Source organism: Morus notabilis, unplaced genomic scaffold, assembly GCF_000414095.1.
Source record: "Morus notabilis unplaced genomic scaffold, ASM41409v2 Scaffold594, whole genome shotgun sequence".
In the NCBI taxonomy this organism is placed as follows: Eukaryota; Viridiplantae; Streptophyta; class Magnoliopsida; order Rosales; family Moraceae; genus Morus; species Morus notabilis.
The window spans coordinates 710743-726287 of NW_010359491.1; the positions used below are offsets into that span (position 1 = coordinate 710743).

The 15545-nt window shown below is 33.7% G+C and overlaps 1 protein-coding gene across 1 annotated transcript; it reads left to right on the forward strand.

The window, feature by feature from the left end:
* The first annotated feature begins 10853 nt into the window (after positions 1-10853).
* LOC21405308 (uncharacterized protein At5g41620) lies at positions 10854-13973 on the forward strand. Its single transcript, XM_010094597.2, has 3 exons — positions 10854-11416; positions 12148-12276; positions 12516-13973. Exons 1-3 carry the CDS (start codon positions 10991-10993, stop codon positions 13971-13973), a joined length of 2013 nt encoding a protein of 670 aa, XP_010092899.1. The 5' UTR covers positions 10854-10990.
* Positions 13974-15545: the final 1572 nt, after the last annotated feature.

Below are 15545 nucleotides of genomic sequence, written 5' to 3' on the forward strand. Positions count from 1 at the left end.
ATTCTTATTATTTGATTTGAGAGTCAGAGTACTTTCCTCAAGAAGATTTAAATAAAAAAAAAATAGTAGCTATTGGATTAGATTGCAACACCAAACAGGTAGCAAATGCAGTTTCTCTGCCTTTGAATTGATAATATCTATGTCATCTATTTTCCTAACTAGAATCTTAAAGCTTCTCATCGTTCTTTTTTTTTTTTTTTCACGCATAGCTAGAATCTCAAGTTGTTGGAAGCTCTCAACTCGTGAGTTGTTTCGAAATCCAATGTCGGATAAATTAGAGAAATATCATTTTTAGATAGTTATTTGAATATATTGTGTTTGTGAAAAGGTTTGAGTTTAATTAACGAGAATTTCTCGTTCTCTTTTTTATAAGGATACATGTGTTCTTTTTCTTTTAAGGACACCGGTATTTCATGTTTATCAACCGTTAGATTCACATTATTTTTTCAATCTAATTTAACTCTTGACCAGCTTTAATACAGATTCAACAATTGATAAATAGAAAACACTAATGTTCTTGAAAAAGAGAGAACACTAGAAAAAGTCCCTTAATTTACACATAAAATGGTACAAGTATATAATTAGACGGTCATAAAATGATGGTATGGAAATTGTAGTAAATAATAGATTTTTTAAATAAATTAAGTAAATAGTAAATTTTAAAACTATTTAAAGTAAATAACACTTTATCGTGTAACTGTTTCATTACCACTGATAAAAAATAATTTACATGGTAAAAAATCTTTATTTACATGGAAAGAAATCCTTTTATCAGTCGTAAAAAGAAAATTTACGGACTTCAAATAGTTTTACAATATGTTATACTTAATTTAGTTTTATAAATATGATTTTTGCTATATATTGTCTCGAAATGATAACTAAATTGACACATTTAGGATCCGTTTGAAATGTATACTCAAACTATGATTATTGATTCTTACGTTTAAAATTTAAATTTTTTATGAGAAAAATATTATAGCAGAATCAATGATTTAATTTTGAGTATACAAAATAAAAAAGAGCCCTCAACGTCTATACGGGCCTGTTTGGGCTGCGTTTAAGCCTTAGAGTAGAAAGGCCCCATATCCACTGGGCTCCACTAAGGCTCCACTAAGGTCTTGTTAAATATGGGCCTGGATTAACTGCCCCAAAATGGTAAGGTCAGGGGATGCTACTGCTAAATGGAATGTAGATCAGAGCTGTGTACTATTCTTCTCATCGAGTCGTTCAGCCTGCTAAAATTGCCGCGTCTTAAAACATGAGATTAGCAAGAATTCACCTCTACTAGTGTTAATCTTATGTATTGTACTGCTTTTAACAATAGACGACTGCTATTCATGACCAACGATGATGTATTACTTACGTGTGTCGGTAAAAGAGAACTATTGTGGTGCAAAACGTAAAAAACTAGACCCCAAATTTATTCTGTACAATCTTAATATTTACATGACAAACAATAATAAACAGCATTTGTCTTAACAATATCAAAGGTGATAGTTCTTTGCATTAAGAGCAATGCTGATCTGAAGGATAGGATTAGTGATTTTTTGGTAAAAGTGTAAGATGGTATGAGTCTAGTATTGATAACTATCTCTGCTTCTTTAAAAATAAAAAATAAAAATAAAAAAAATATTATTGGTGTCATCACTCCTATTCCGTTCGTTATTTTAAAAATTTCGAGGCTTGTTAATACAACGAAAAGGACATAACTCAATTTTACTTGAAAAATGAACTCAATTTTCACTTATATCACCACACATGTAACGCCGCTCAATAGGTTGGGTAGTGGTATTAAAGTGGGTCTGTGGAGTCTCGAACCCTAACCCTAAACACATCCTAAAAGGAGGAAAGAAAAGGAAAAAAAAAAAAGAAAAAAAAAAAAAAGAGAGAGAGACAATTACTATTACATTAATCCATCGGTGCTAGTCATTCTTTAGATGCTCAAGGCTTCTATTCGGACTGCTGCATCAGCAGGCCTATATTGTAGAAAATAATAAATCCATACAAATTACCCAAACATGGGCCAACAATTCGCGGGGTTCAAGTAAGAAGCCACAGAATGGAAAATGTTGAGGCAGGTTAAAAAAATAAATAAATAAACGTAAATAGGAAAAAAATAAACCATAAATAGGATAGGGAAACAGAATGGTAAAGGTACAACAATCGACAATAATAGAAGACAATTAATCAATAGGAAACAGAAGGAACCTTATAAGCCCTAATCATCTCCCAAGTTTTCTTTTTCTTATTATTTTTTCTTTTTCTTAATCATTGCCCATGTTAGACAATGGAATGTTTTTAGACGATTGTATGAAAAAGCAAAATCCTTAGGACCATGTTTTGTCAGGAGCAAAAGAAAACCCAAACCACAGACATAAGGTGGTCCAAATGTGATATTTGGTGGTCCTATTTATGAAAAACTTTTCAATTATGAATTGGTTGTCGAAGTAGTTGTTATAAGCTGCTGTCAGTTGTCTCTGCACACCGTTCACCATGCATTAATAATGAATAACAATAATAATATATAAGTTGAAGAAGCCGATGCGAATTCAGTACTAAAAATATCTAAAAATATGGTAACGTCACTCTTTCTGATATTCTCTTTTTTATTTTTAGATTAATTGTTAACATAATATATTATTACTTGAATAGAAAATAAAATAATAAAATTTACGTATTAGACAACAAATTTAAAAAATGACAAAACATATTAGTGCATTTCGAAGTCAGTACTGGTCTTGAAGTGAGCTTGCAATAAAATCAAATCTAACCCCACGCTCTTTTACTTATAGAGTAAGCTTAAAAAACAGAGGAAAATTCCTTGGTAAAGCACATTCTTCATGCATACCAAAAAATAATGCAACATATAAATATATTTTTTTGGAAAAAACTTGTACAACAAAAGAGAAAACCCTCTTGGAGATAGGTTAAGGACCACGAGTTGGGTCTAGTTCTGACATGTTTGGCTGGACCACTGGCACAGATTTTGGCTTCTCAGACATACAGCCGTGCCTCTATGCTTTTATTTTTTTTTTTTATATTTTGTTATTATTATTATTATATTTTTGTCAATGATAATTGAACTCCTGACTTTGAATCTAGGCCTCGCATTGATTTAAATTTTCAATTTGAATTAACATGTGATATTTTTTAAGAGTTTTTTACTGTAACAGTAAAAGTTAGATGTGACATTTTTTGAGAATTTTTAATGTAGAAATCTAAAATTGAAAACTCGAATCGGTGAAATAAACGAGGTCCTAATAGTTAACAAATCAGAGTCTGAACTTTTTATTTATTTTTTATTTTATTTTATTTTTTGCATTTGGCACTCTTAAGTATCGTCTATTTATTAATGACAGTGATATATATCCGATTGCATTGCTAAGGATTTAAGGTCCTATATGCTACAAAAATTTGCCACCCAACTTACAAATAATAAAAAATATTACAGTGTATTAGTCCAAATTTACTTAAAAAAAGGTTGTTAGTAAAAAGGTCAGTGCTATTCTGTTAATTCTGTAGAGATACTGTTAGTTTTTAAACTATATGAGTGTTGTGCCACTTAAATCTTTTTTCTTGGTAGATTACTTCTCTTAACTTTTTTTGTTGTTGAAGTTTTAGCCTTTGACACTCGAACTATCAAACATCTTTTAAATTTCATAGAGATAACCACATATCAATCGCCGTAATAACTGAAACTTCTACAAAAGTAGTTATAGTAAATGCAAACTATTCTCCTCATTGTTATTTATATTAAAAATTAAAATATTTTAATGTAACCATTTTTGTAAAATTTTTAATTATTACGAGATTATCTGTGTGAAATTTCAGAAACCATTCGTCAATTTTATAGTCGGAGACTAAAATTGCTAAAAAAAATCAAAATTCAAAGTAATCTAATAATAAAAAAAGAATATGTAGATCAAGTGGCGTAATTCTCATAATTCAGGAACTAAGGATACTAATTACCCATATTTAAATGGTAACAAAATATTCACAACTTGGTCCAATGAGTAGGGTGCTAGAAATGGGTCCAATGAGTTATATGCACAAAAAAACACACCAAAAGTGAACTAAACAAAGCAACGTACTCTACCTCGGTCTGCCTCCCCCACCTTGATTCCGTACACAGTCGGTGATGGCTGATTGGCTTGCATCATTTTAATTCCATTATACCCGCATGGTTAAAAAGCTTAATCTTAATCCTCCCTTTTAATCTTCCCCATAAGAGATGTTTAGGCACCTAGCTTAATCTTAAACCCCCTTTTAATCTTCCCTATAAGAGATAGTTAGCCATGATTATGAATGTTAGATTTAAAGGTTATAGGGCATTGCATTAAAGAAGGCGAAAGGAAACTTGTGCATGTGTTTTAGCATATATTATAATCTGTTCAAATCTGCTTATTACTTTCCCAATTTGGTGCTCGGTTTGGTCAAAACTGGGACTGTAAATTGATAATTTACTATAGAAAAATGCTCAAGGGTTAATAAAAGATAGATCCTATATGTGCGAGACTCATATTCTATTAGTGAATGGTGTTGAGTATTATCGGTGCTTAACAACATTATTTAAAATTTTAAAAGGAGATTCTTTCTGTTTACCATGCTGGTAATGAGGTTAATATGATTTGTGGAGAATCAAACTAATGTATGTTTGGCAACGAAGTGGGAAATACAAAAGTAAGAGAAGTAAAATACGGGAAAATAAAAAAGAAAGAAGGACTAGGGCGGAGCCTTATTCCAACTCCAACACTACAATTTTTATACATATTCCTCCTTATTTGCTTGCTTGAAAATTTCTAATTGGCACGTCCATCTTTTTTTTTATAATCAAATATACCTTAAATTTTGGCTTTTAGTGTATTTTTACTTGAAAGTTGAAATTAGACTACTAATATATAGGGGTTGTTTGGTACATCTATTCAAAACTCAAACCATGATTCTACAACAGCGTTTTTCTCATAAAAATTTAAATAAAAAAAATTCCGTTAATAGTTCTCTTACAATTAATTTGAATTAAATCCCAAATCATTATTCAAATACACTTCCAAAATAGACTCATGGATTCACGAGTTTCCGGACACTAAATTTTAAACATCAATAACTTTATTTTACATTATTTAGAATAGAAAAAAGATAAAATAGATAAATAAAGGTAAGATTTTGTTGTATTGTAATTTTAGTTCACAATAATGATATAATTTATGCTCTTTGAAAAAAAAAATGTTCTATTTCCATCAGTTAAGGAGGAGTTTTTTTTTTTCCATATTAGATGGTAGGAAAGAAAGAAAAGTAGATAGAAAGTATGTACTCTAGTTTATCTTACAAAAAAATAGGAAGGTAATAAGTTGTGTAGGTCCAAATAGTTATTTGAATGTTATTTTTTTTGTCAAATATTTTCTGTTTTGTTTTTCAAAGTTGGGAAAAAAAAATTCCATGAATTAACAACTTCTTTTCCTTTCTAATTTTTTTTTCTCACCCAAACAACCCATGAAAGACACACCGAAAGGAAAAATAGAAGAACATTCTTTTATGGATAAAATATAAAACAACTATTATTATTGCTTTGATTTTAAGTCTTTCACTTGGTCCCACGGTTAAAAAAAAAAAAAAAAAGAAACCTCGAAGGTGCCGTCTATGACGATGAATTCCTCTATTTTTGGACAAATAGAGGAATGATTGATCAAATGTGTTGAAAATCTTTTATTTATATTCATGAACTTAGCCAGAAATTTCCATCCAACAACTGACCGAAATTAAATCATTGCCTTGATTGTTTACCAAAAGTTTCGTAGAAACTAATGAGCCTGGGATTTCAATTCCATGATGTCTAGTCATTATAAGGTAGATGCTATAATTAATTGGCAAATACCCCGTGAAATTAAATTGTCTCACGTAGTAATATTGTCATGATGCTACAGGATTTATTACTATTAACAATATTTATGATATAATTACTTGAAGAATTTTGCGATAATATATATATATACAAATTTTTAATAATTACGTTTTCATCAATAGTTGCATTTAAATATAACAATTTAATAACGTATTGTGATAAGAATATGTATGTATATAAGTTCTATAAATTCTAAACAATTTTAAACTGTCGCATAGAATATCATCAAGTTTTATAGTTTACACTAAGATTATGTACGATTTTTGTATATATATTAAAAATTTGTCCATGTATATATGATTCCATATAATCTAACTATTCATGAGGGGAAGTGTAAAAAGCGCAGAACAATTCTAGAGGAAGCAGCTAGGTGGCTTTGGGTATGTTTGCTTTATGGGTTTTTTATAGGTTTAAATTCATGATTTTGATTCTGTTATAATGTTTTTCTCTCATAAAAAATTTGTTAATACCTAATTTTGTACCAAAACCATTCAAGGGTCTAAGCCAAACCATGGCGTCATGAGATGTTATTAGGCTCGCTTCGTGGACCTAAGCTACGCTCAGGGAACTCTCGTGGTTGTGGTTTGGTGGGTCATGTGTGATCAAGTATACCCGTTGGTTGTTTAATTCGATTTAATTTGAATCCCGTTTGGGGGTTTTAAGAATTAGTCGGATTAAATACAAATGGGTGTTGGAGAATTCCCAAAAGGCCTTCCTCCCGTCCTTTTGGAAGCCCAAGAATTCCTAAGTCTACGCCTTAGAACCTCTTCCTCTTCATCGAGGTTGATTCTCAGTGTTTTGACTCCAACAGAGGCTCTACCCTCGCCAGACGTGCCTAATGGAGGCTCCCTCTGTGGTGGGCATGTCTCTCGGAGCCTCCTCATCATGTTGAAGTATGCCTAACGGAGCCCTTTCCGTATTAGGCATCCTTTTTTTGGACTTCTTCTCGCCCAACTCATCATCGGAGCAATATTCGCTTGGAGCATGTTCACCCTTCAGAGCAGCTTCAACCAAAGCAACCTTCATCTGGAGCACGCTCACCGTCGCAGTAGCTTCATTCGGAGCAACTTTTGTGTCAGAGCCAACTTGACGGTTGCGTAGCCTATATCGTGTAAACCATCTCTCACAAGGTCTGACATGCGATCAGACCTGTGAAAAAGGAAGTCAACGAAGCACAAAGTTGAGTCAAATACTCTTGAGAATTTCAAACCTTAGAACTCTTCACGACAGCTTCAAATCTGGAACTTTCCCTCTAAGTCTTTCCATTTTTGGATCTTTTCTTTGTCAATCCGGAAAGTCAGTTGACCACGTTGCTCCAAAGGGAATTGTGTGTGCAGGTCTTCGTCAGAGCGTCGCCGATTGGGCTTCGGAGCAGCCACCATGAACCTTTCTTTCCATTTTCAGACCAACTCTTCTTCAACCCCGAAAAGGCTTCTGATGACTTTGCTCTAATTGGATTGCGTATGCATGCTTCCTTCAGAGTGTCGCTGATCCATCTCTAGAGTAAGTTCCCAGAAGTCTTCATTCCATTTTCGGCCAATCCCCTCTTCAACTCTGGAAAGGTGTTAGAAGGCTTTGCTCCATCAGGATTTCTTATGCAAGCGTCTGTCAAAGCACGTTGTATGAACCTCCGAAGTTGCCGCCAAAATCCTACCAACTTCACCAATAAACACTTTCATCTTCCTTATTCCAGATGACGAGAGAAAATCCTGAATCCTGAAGACTTTGAGCCCCCTTAACCCCATCATCATCACCAGTCACTGTCTTCATCTTCTTCAGATCACTCTCTCTCTTTGTTTAGACTTCTCTAGTCTCTTGCTACATAGACTTGAAGTTCTTCCAACACTTCAAAATTCTTCAAAGCTTCCAAGTGTTGACAGCCTTAGAAACTCTCCCAAAACACTTTTCGATCCATTTCCACCACCATCACAAAGTTCTTCGAAGTTTCTTCACACATTTTCTGGCAATGTTCAAGTCTTCATTTTCGGGGTCACTTCCGCTCACCTTCGGGGGAAGTGCTCTGAGCGTCGTTCTCACTTCCAGAGCAACACGCGTTGCTCTTGGAGTTCCCTTCACTAGAGCCTTATCCAGCTCACTAACTTCACTCTCACACTCCAATAATCCTTATCCACTACTTGAGTCACCAGCTTCGCTCCTGGAGCTGCCCACACTTGTCTTCAGAGCATTGCTCTATCAAGGCACCTTCGGCCTCATTTTCTCCATCTCCATCAACTACTTGGTCGCACCTCCCACCATTCTTTATCTCCGGAGTTCTTTTATTTGTGTTTGTGAATTCTCTAACGTATTTTGCAAGGTATTTTTATCATTTCAGCAACGAAGAGGGTCCTAGGACACACATCCTTTAGCCTGAGTTGGGCCTAGCCGACCCCACTTCTTCATCAAAGATCCCGCCATCATCATCCAAATCGAAGCCTGGCCATGTCGGATCTACTTCCGACAAACCGCGTGCTTACGCGTGTCAACTCCCGATACGTCGACCCTCCGAATCTACCGAACCCCAACAAAATTTAAATTTTAAAAGAGAAAATTACTAACCTTACTTTTAAAAATATATGGGTCCCGATTTTTATCATTTACTCTTAATTAATATCCTTTTGTTAATATAGTTATTTGACTAAAAAGGGTATTATCAAGAGTAATAGGCAAAAATTAAGATTCATGTACTTTTAAGAGGTATTTTTCAAGATTTCTCTTATCAAAATCATTGGTTTGACCCTTATTTAAATTCATGAACCAAATGAGCTCTTAGGGCCGTTTAGAATATATATTTAAGTTAATAATTCTAATTTATTGGCGGAAACTTTATAAGATGTGAAATTTTTGAATTTAAATTTTTTGTAAGTTACAAAAATATTATAACAAAACCTAAATTATGATTCAAATATACTTACTAAACGAGCTCTTAATGATTTTCAAGCATTCCAAGCCTTTAACAAGTCGCCTTTGCCTCGATCGTTACCTGTGGTACAACGATGGTCTCCGCCTCCGGACAATGTTTATAAGCTAAATGTAGATGTTCTGTAATCTTGATTATATAGGGCTGGGCGGTCTGGTTTGTGATAACACATGCTCTGTAATGGGTGCTTTTGCGCAAAAAAAAAAAAAAAGTGTTCGAATGGCTTGGCAGTCTCTTTGGTGGAGTGTGACTCCTCTTCAATTGTAACCTATGTTAATAGTCCAGCCAGCTTGGCTGTTGAGGAGCCTACTTTAACGGGCATTAGAATACTGGTTAGTGAAGTTGGTGGTGATGAAGCAGCCCTTACACTAGCAAAATTTTTAATTTGAGTTGAGATGTGATTTTAAGTGAGAGTTTTTAACTGTAACAAAATTAAAATTAAAAACTCAAATCGGTAAAACGAACAATGTCTTAGATTTTGATCAACTTTAGTTGGAAGATTTTTTAAATTATATTGTGAATATTATAAGTGTCGAGATGGCTTCTATTTAATCTAATTCTAGTTTTATTTTCAAAAAAAAAAAAAATTTAACAATTCAAAATTAAATGCCTTTAAAAAAATGTATATCCAAAATTAAACAATAGAACCATAAAAATGAATAAATAAACAATAGGCATGGTATTAAATTTGGTAGTCATACGGCCTGGTAAGTGTAACATTTTTTATATAGATTTGTAACCTTTCGGTGTAACGTGATAATACTGAAACAATTTTAATATAATATAAAGTAAATTACAATTTATTGGGTGTTATACTTAAATAAATTAAGTGCATACGAATATAATAATGATATTACATTGATGAAAAAAAATATTGCACCAATCAGACTGGTACAGCCGTTGAACTGAGCACATTTTCATAAAATACGTTATACGTGTTATATTTAGGGATGTATATGGGTTGAGTTAGTACGGAGTAGGATTTTTTTTTACCCCACCTCAAAAGATGCAGGTTGCACATATTTGACCCTAACATATTTGGGTTGGGTTGGGACGGCACGGGTAGGTTGGGTGGTCAGGTTTATCATTCAAAGAATCAAAGTTCAATCTAGTATTCAAAATTCATCATCAAATAAAAATAATAACTCTAAAATTCAAAGTTCATTATCAAATAATACTGATCATCAAATAGAAATAATATGTATAATCAAACATAACTACAACATTCAAAGTTCATCATCAAATAAAAATAATACTGATTAGTCTATCATTAAATAGATAACAATTAAAAGTTTAATCTAATATCAAACATGAAGCAAAGTAGTCTATCCAACATCAAATATAAAGCAAACATAAATTATAGGCTTAATTCAAATACATCCAAAGCAAACACTGCAACAGTAACAATCCTTATTAGTCCACACTCATAGGCTCCTTATCAGGCATGTTTGTACGGGTTGTGTTGGGGTATGTAGATTATTATAGGCCTAACCCATAAACCGTTACAAACACCTCGGATCAGACATTTAGTGGGCTAAAAAATAAAAAATAATACTATAAGTTGTCTCAAATTGAGTTGAGGCGGAATAGTTTGAGTTTACGGGTTGTTCAGGTTTATGTACAGCCCCAAATATATTACATCTTATATTACATTTTCATGTTATACATGTTATCTTACATAAAATTTTCCTTTTTTTTTCTTTTTTGCTGTTGTAACATAAAATTTTCCCAATTAGTTTTATCGAAATGTTACATAATCATCTTAATTAGTTAGTAAACTATCTTTCTGCCTAAAAACAGTTATTAGAGTGAATTGTGAAATATGTCGTGTCAGTACTTTCGAGCTTCCTAGATTTTAATTTGATTCCTTTACTAGGTGTCCTATCTACCATTTTTCTTTGCCTTAATTAGTGCTGATGTGGCTTAAAATTTGGCTTAAACTCAGGGGTAAAAATATAGGAACAAACAAATAATAAACAAATAAAGTACTGAGGGAGCTGAAGAGAAAAAGAAAAGTTCAGACACAGAACAGAACTTTCTGAAACTTTGAGAGAAAAGAAGAGAAGCACAAAACAAAAGAAAAATTAAAAAAAACATGGGTTGAAGTTGAAAACGAGCATTTAAGTTCACTTCCAGTTTGAAACTTGGAAGAGAAAGAAAGATAGAGAGAGAAAATGGAAAGGAAAGAAAAAGTTGAGGAAAAAAGAGAAGGAAAAAAAAAGCAAGGAGGATCAGGATTAATGGCGAAAAAGTTGAGGCGCGGCGTTGTGGTAGGGAAAAGAGGAGGGCCTTGTACTACTACTATTACCACTCCACCACCAAGATGGAGGCTTAAAGAAAGCAATGTCGTCTATAAAAACGACAACAAAAACATTCCCTTTACTTCTGAGTTCGAGTTTCTTGACTTTCAAACGACACCAACGGTCTCCGCTAGAAAGCTCTGCGCAAATCTCTGGGACATCGAGTCCCACAAGAAATTCCCACCTCACAAAATGCCCAAAAGATTTCGCCGACGACACCACAAGAATAATAGTAATAATGGGTTTAGGCTTGTTAAGAATCCAGTTGATGTTTCTGATGCCAATCTTGAAGATGATGAGGTAAGTAAATAACGTTCGACACTTTTTTTTTTTTTTTTTTTTTTTTTTTTTTTTTTTTTTTTTTTTGGTTTTGGGGTTTTTTTTTTGTCCTCCCTTTTCCTTTTTTGTTTGTTGATTATGGAGTTTTGGGGTTTATTTATGGCCTCCCTTGTTTAGTAACATTTCCCTTCTCTTTGGAACTTATTCAAAAATAAAAATTAAAAAAAGGACACTTGTTTTTGTTGTATTGCTGTTGCTTTGTGGTGTGGCCCTACTGTTTGCTTGTCCTCTATCCTGAGTTTTTTTTATTTATTATTATTATTATTATTATTATTATTATATTTCTATGGTTTACAGTACCGTTCATGTTCTTAATTTTTTTTTATTATTTTTCTTTATTCTTGTTTAGGATTACTTGAATATTTATGATTTATTCGGATATTAATGGGGTTTTCTTGTTCTTCCTAGTTGCTGCTGTTTGTTTTTTTTTTTTTTTTTTAAATTATATTTTGTCTTTTAAACCGGTTGTGAGAAATTTTTCGGCCAAAACATTAGGCAATGGTTCAATCTGCATTTTTCAGCAGCTGGGATTACAGTCTACTCTTCAGGGATTATGATTATTGTTACTAATATTGGATTCCTATGGCAATCTCTGAGAAACTTTAATACAATTTTGCAGCCATAACGCATACAAAACTAGTACACGTATACAGATTTGTTTAGGCTGATTTCTCTGCTCTATCTCATTTCAGCCAGCAACTGCAAGCAGCTTGGGGAGAACTGTTTCCGCATCGATGATACAATATCATCGAGCACTCGACAGGAACGATCGCGCCCTTCAGCCTCTGTCTCCTGCTAGTTATGGTAGTAGTTCCATGGAGGTCAGCATCTTTATCTCTCATGCATCAGATTTTTTTTGTCATTGAGTGACAATTTCTTAAATGAAAATGCAGCATCACACTTTAAATTCTGTCTTGTTAAGCAGTACTCTCTTGCACTACCTACGATTTTCGAAAGCTCTAATTAGTTGAATATGCATATTCTCTACATAATGGTTCAGAATAGCAATGTGTATGTGAATTGATTCTATAATTATGATGGTTTCATTTGTTATTCGCAGGTGGGACCTTATAAACAAGCTGTCACTCCCGCTAATTCTTTGGATTTTAGGGTTAGGATGGGTGGATCGAGTTATAGCCTCAAAACCTCGACGGAATTACTCAAGGTACTCAATCGGATCTGGAGTCTTGAAGAACAGCATGCTTCTAATGTATCTTTGGTGAAGGCACTAAAAATGGAACTAGATCATTCGCGGGTGAGAATTAAAGAGTTATTGCAAGAGCAGCAGTCAGAGAGGCAAGAAATGGATGAGTTGGTGAAGCAAGTCACCGATGATAAGTTGTTTAGGAAGAGCATAGAGCAAGATCGAATAAGAGCTGCAGTTCAATCAGTTCGCGATGAACTAGAAGATGAGAGGAAGTTAAGAAAGCGTTCAGAAGGCCTCCACCGAAAGCTAGCTCGAGAACTTTCTGAACTGAACTCCTCTTTTGCGAACGCTCTGAGGGATCTTGAAAGAGAGAGGAAAGCCCGGATCCTATTAGAGAACTTGTGCGATGAGTTTGCTAAGGGGATTAGAGATTACGAACAAGAGGTGCGGTCGCTGAAGCACAAGCCTGAGAAAGATCGATGTGGTGCAGATAAATATGACAGGTTGATTCTCCATATTTCAGAAGCATGGCTTGACGAGCGGCTGCAAATGAAACTAGCTGAAGCAGAAAACAACATTGCAGAAAAAATTACAATAGTGGACAAGTTAGGCTTCGATATAGCAACCTTTCTTCAAGCTAAACAGGCGGTTGAATTGAGGAAACGGGGTAATTTATTCCCAAAGGAACATTGCTTGCGTCGACATTCGTTGGAGTCCATTCCACTGAATGAGGCTGTAAGTGCACCACGGCATCCAGCTGATGAAGATTCTACTGATGTCGATTCACACTCTTTTGAAGCAAGCAAAAGAGATGGTAGCAAACAAAGCAAGAGCAGCAGCGGACAATGTAGCAACAACGCTACAGTGGGTCAGCACGAGGGGCCGACGAAATCTAATTCCATGAGGAAAAAGGTTAAGTCACAGGAGCTGATTAAGGGCAGTGGACTATCCAATTTGCAGGGCCAATTCGAGCAACGTATGACAAGAGCTATGTCATGTAACGGAAACAAAAGCGAGTTTGTGGATAAATACCTGGGTGAAGCAACAGAAGATCTTGGAATCCATCGACTGAAATCAAATCATGTGCTTGATAACTTGATTAGAACCGGTTCCTTGTCGACACAAGGGAATAAGACGCATTTCGAAAGTTGCTGCAGGGGAGACTCTTGTATCCACTCCTTGTTACCCGGTAGTGCTAGTCCAGTGCAGAAATGGAAGTCAGAACTGATGACCCCAGATTTTGAAAAATCTGAATCTTCATCGAGATGGCCTCGGGACCTCGACGAGAACACCTTGATGGCACAGCTAATAGAAGCGAGGCTAGAAAGAAGAAGGCAATCTCATTCAAAACCTTCGAAAGGCTCCATTTAGATCATGCTGAAACTTGGTTTAAAATGCAATGCTCAAATAATCAATCTGCTGAATATTTCTTAGTGTAGGATCAACTCACACTTGTACATATAATTCTATTGTTATGTTTACATATTATTTGAATTCAAGTCTGTGATTTGGTCAGTCCTTGGTTTTTGTTGTTAGCTGCTTAATGAATTCAGATTAAAACAAGTTTGATTCCTTTGGGGAAGATCATATGACTAGCCATAACCCACAAAAAGATCGATTAAAATTAGTTAGAAAACAATTCATGACTAGGGCTTATCTTCTGACCAAAAAAAAAAAAAAACATTAGATGGGTTTAATTTTAGGTCTTTTGTTTGACTAAAAAATTGTAGTGCCACCAACAGAGACAACGCCAGCACCACCATTACTTCAGATAACATTATGGTACATTAAATAATAGTTTTGGGGGAAAAAAAGTTGCTAGGTTGCTTTTGATCATATAATGAACTAAAATTTGGTTCCCTGATTGGAATGTTTAGAAGAGACTAAACATATTAAAGAAAGCAAAACAAGCAAATGAAGTTTGAAAAGAGTGTCAAGCCTTAGTCATCTATAGTTTTCCAATGTTTTTTAATATTGAAACATCTTTGTTGGAAAATACTTCACAATAAAAATGTCCCACCACTCACCATCAGCAAATAAGGTTGGAAATATGTGTGTAATGATTGACATAAGAGCATTTGTTGGGAGGAGAATTCTCTAATAGGATAAGGGGAAAAAAAGAAAATCTATTGATAGATACAATTTTAAACTGTTAGATTTTTATTTAAATTGTTCGTATTTTTTTAATTTGATATTATCTATTAGTTTAGAATTACATCTTACAAGTAGATTTTTTTTTTTTTTTTTTTTTTTTGGATATCCTACCACGCAATTGCCTTTTACTTTATTTTTTTAATATATTCTTGCTAGTGACTCTGGTAAGACAACTCTCAAGTAATTTCTCATTTGTCACAAAATCACTTGCTTATCTTCTGAAACAATAGGCAATGAAATTGATGAAAATACATATTTAATTTGTTGTGCTTATAATGTGCCTACTATGCAATGTCCATTGATTTGGAAGCGAAATGTTTCTTTATAATCAAGTAAGCATGTTATATATAATGCGAGGCAATTATTGGCAATAAAAATATGGGAAAAGAGTGTTCGAAAACTCAAGCATCTCAATCTTTTTGTTACGAGTAGTGGACCACTATAGGAAAGCAATCTATGATAATAATATATTTTCTGGGTAATAAAGTGATACTGTCACTTCCTTTTTTTTCGTTCAAAAAAAATATGACAAATGATTTGTACATGAACCATAAGCTTGGGGAAAATTATAAAGCTACTGTTGAAGGAAACAAAATTAATGTCTCTACTATTACTCCTTAATATTTGTCTACCTTTAAATAATCTAATTTAATATTGCTATTTGGCTCCAAGAAAATATGAGTCATTGGTAATTATATGATAAAATAACGGAATCGGGTTCTTTAGAAAGACGATCACTAAAAAAATAACCAAACGTAATATATATATATATATATATATATATATATA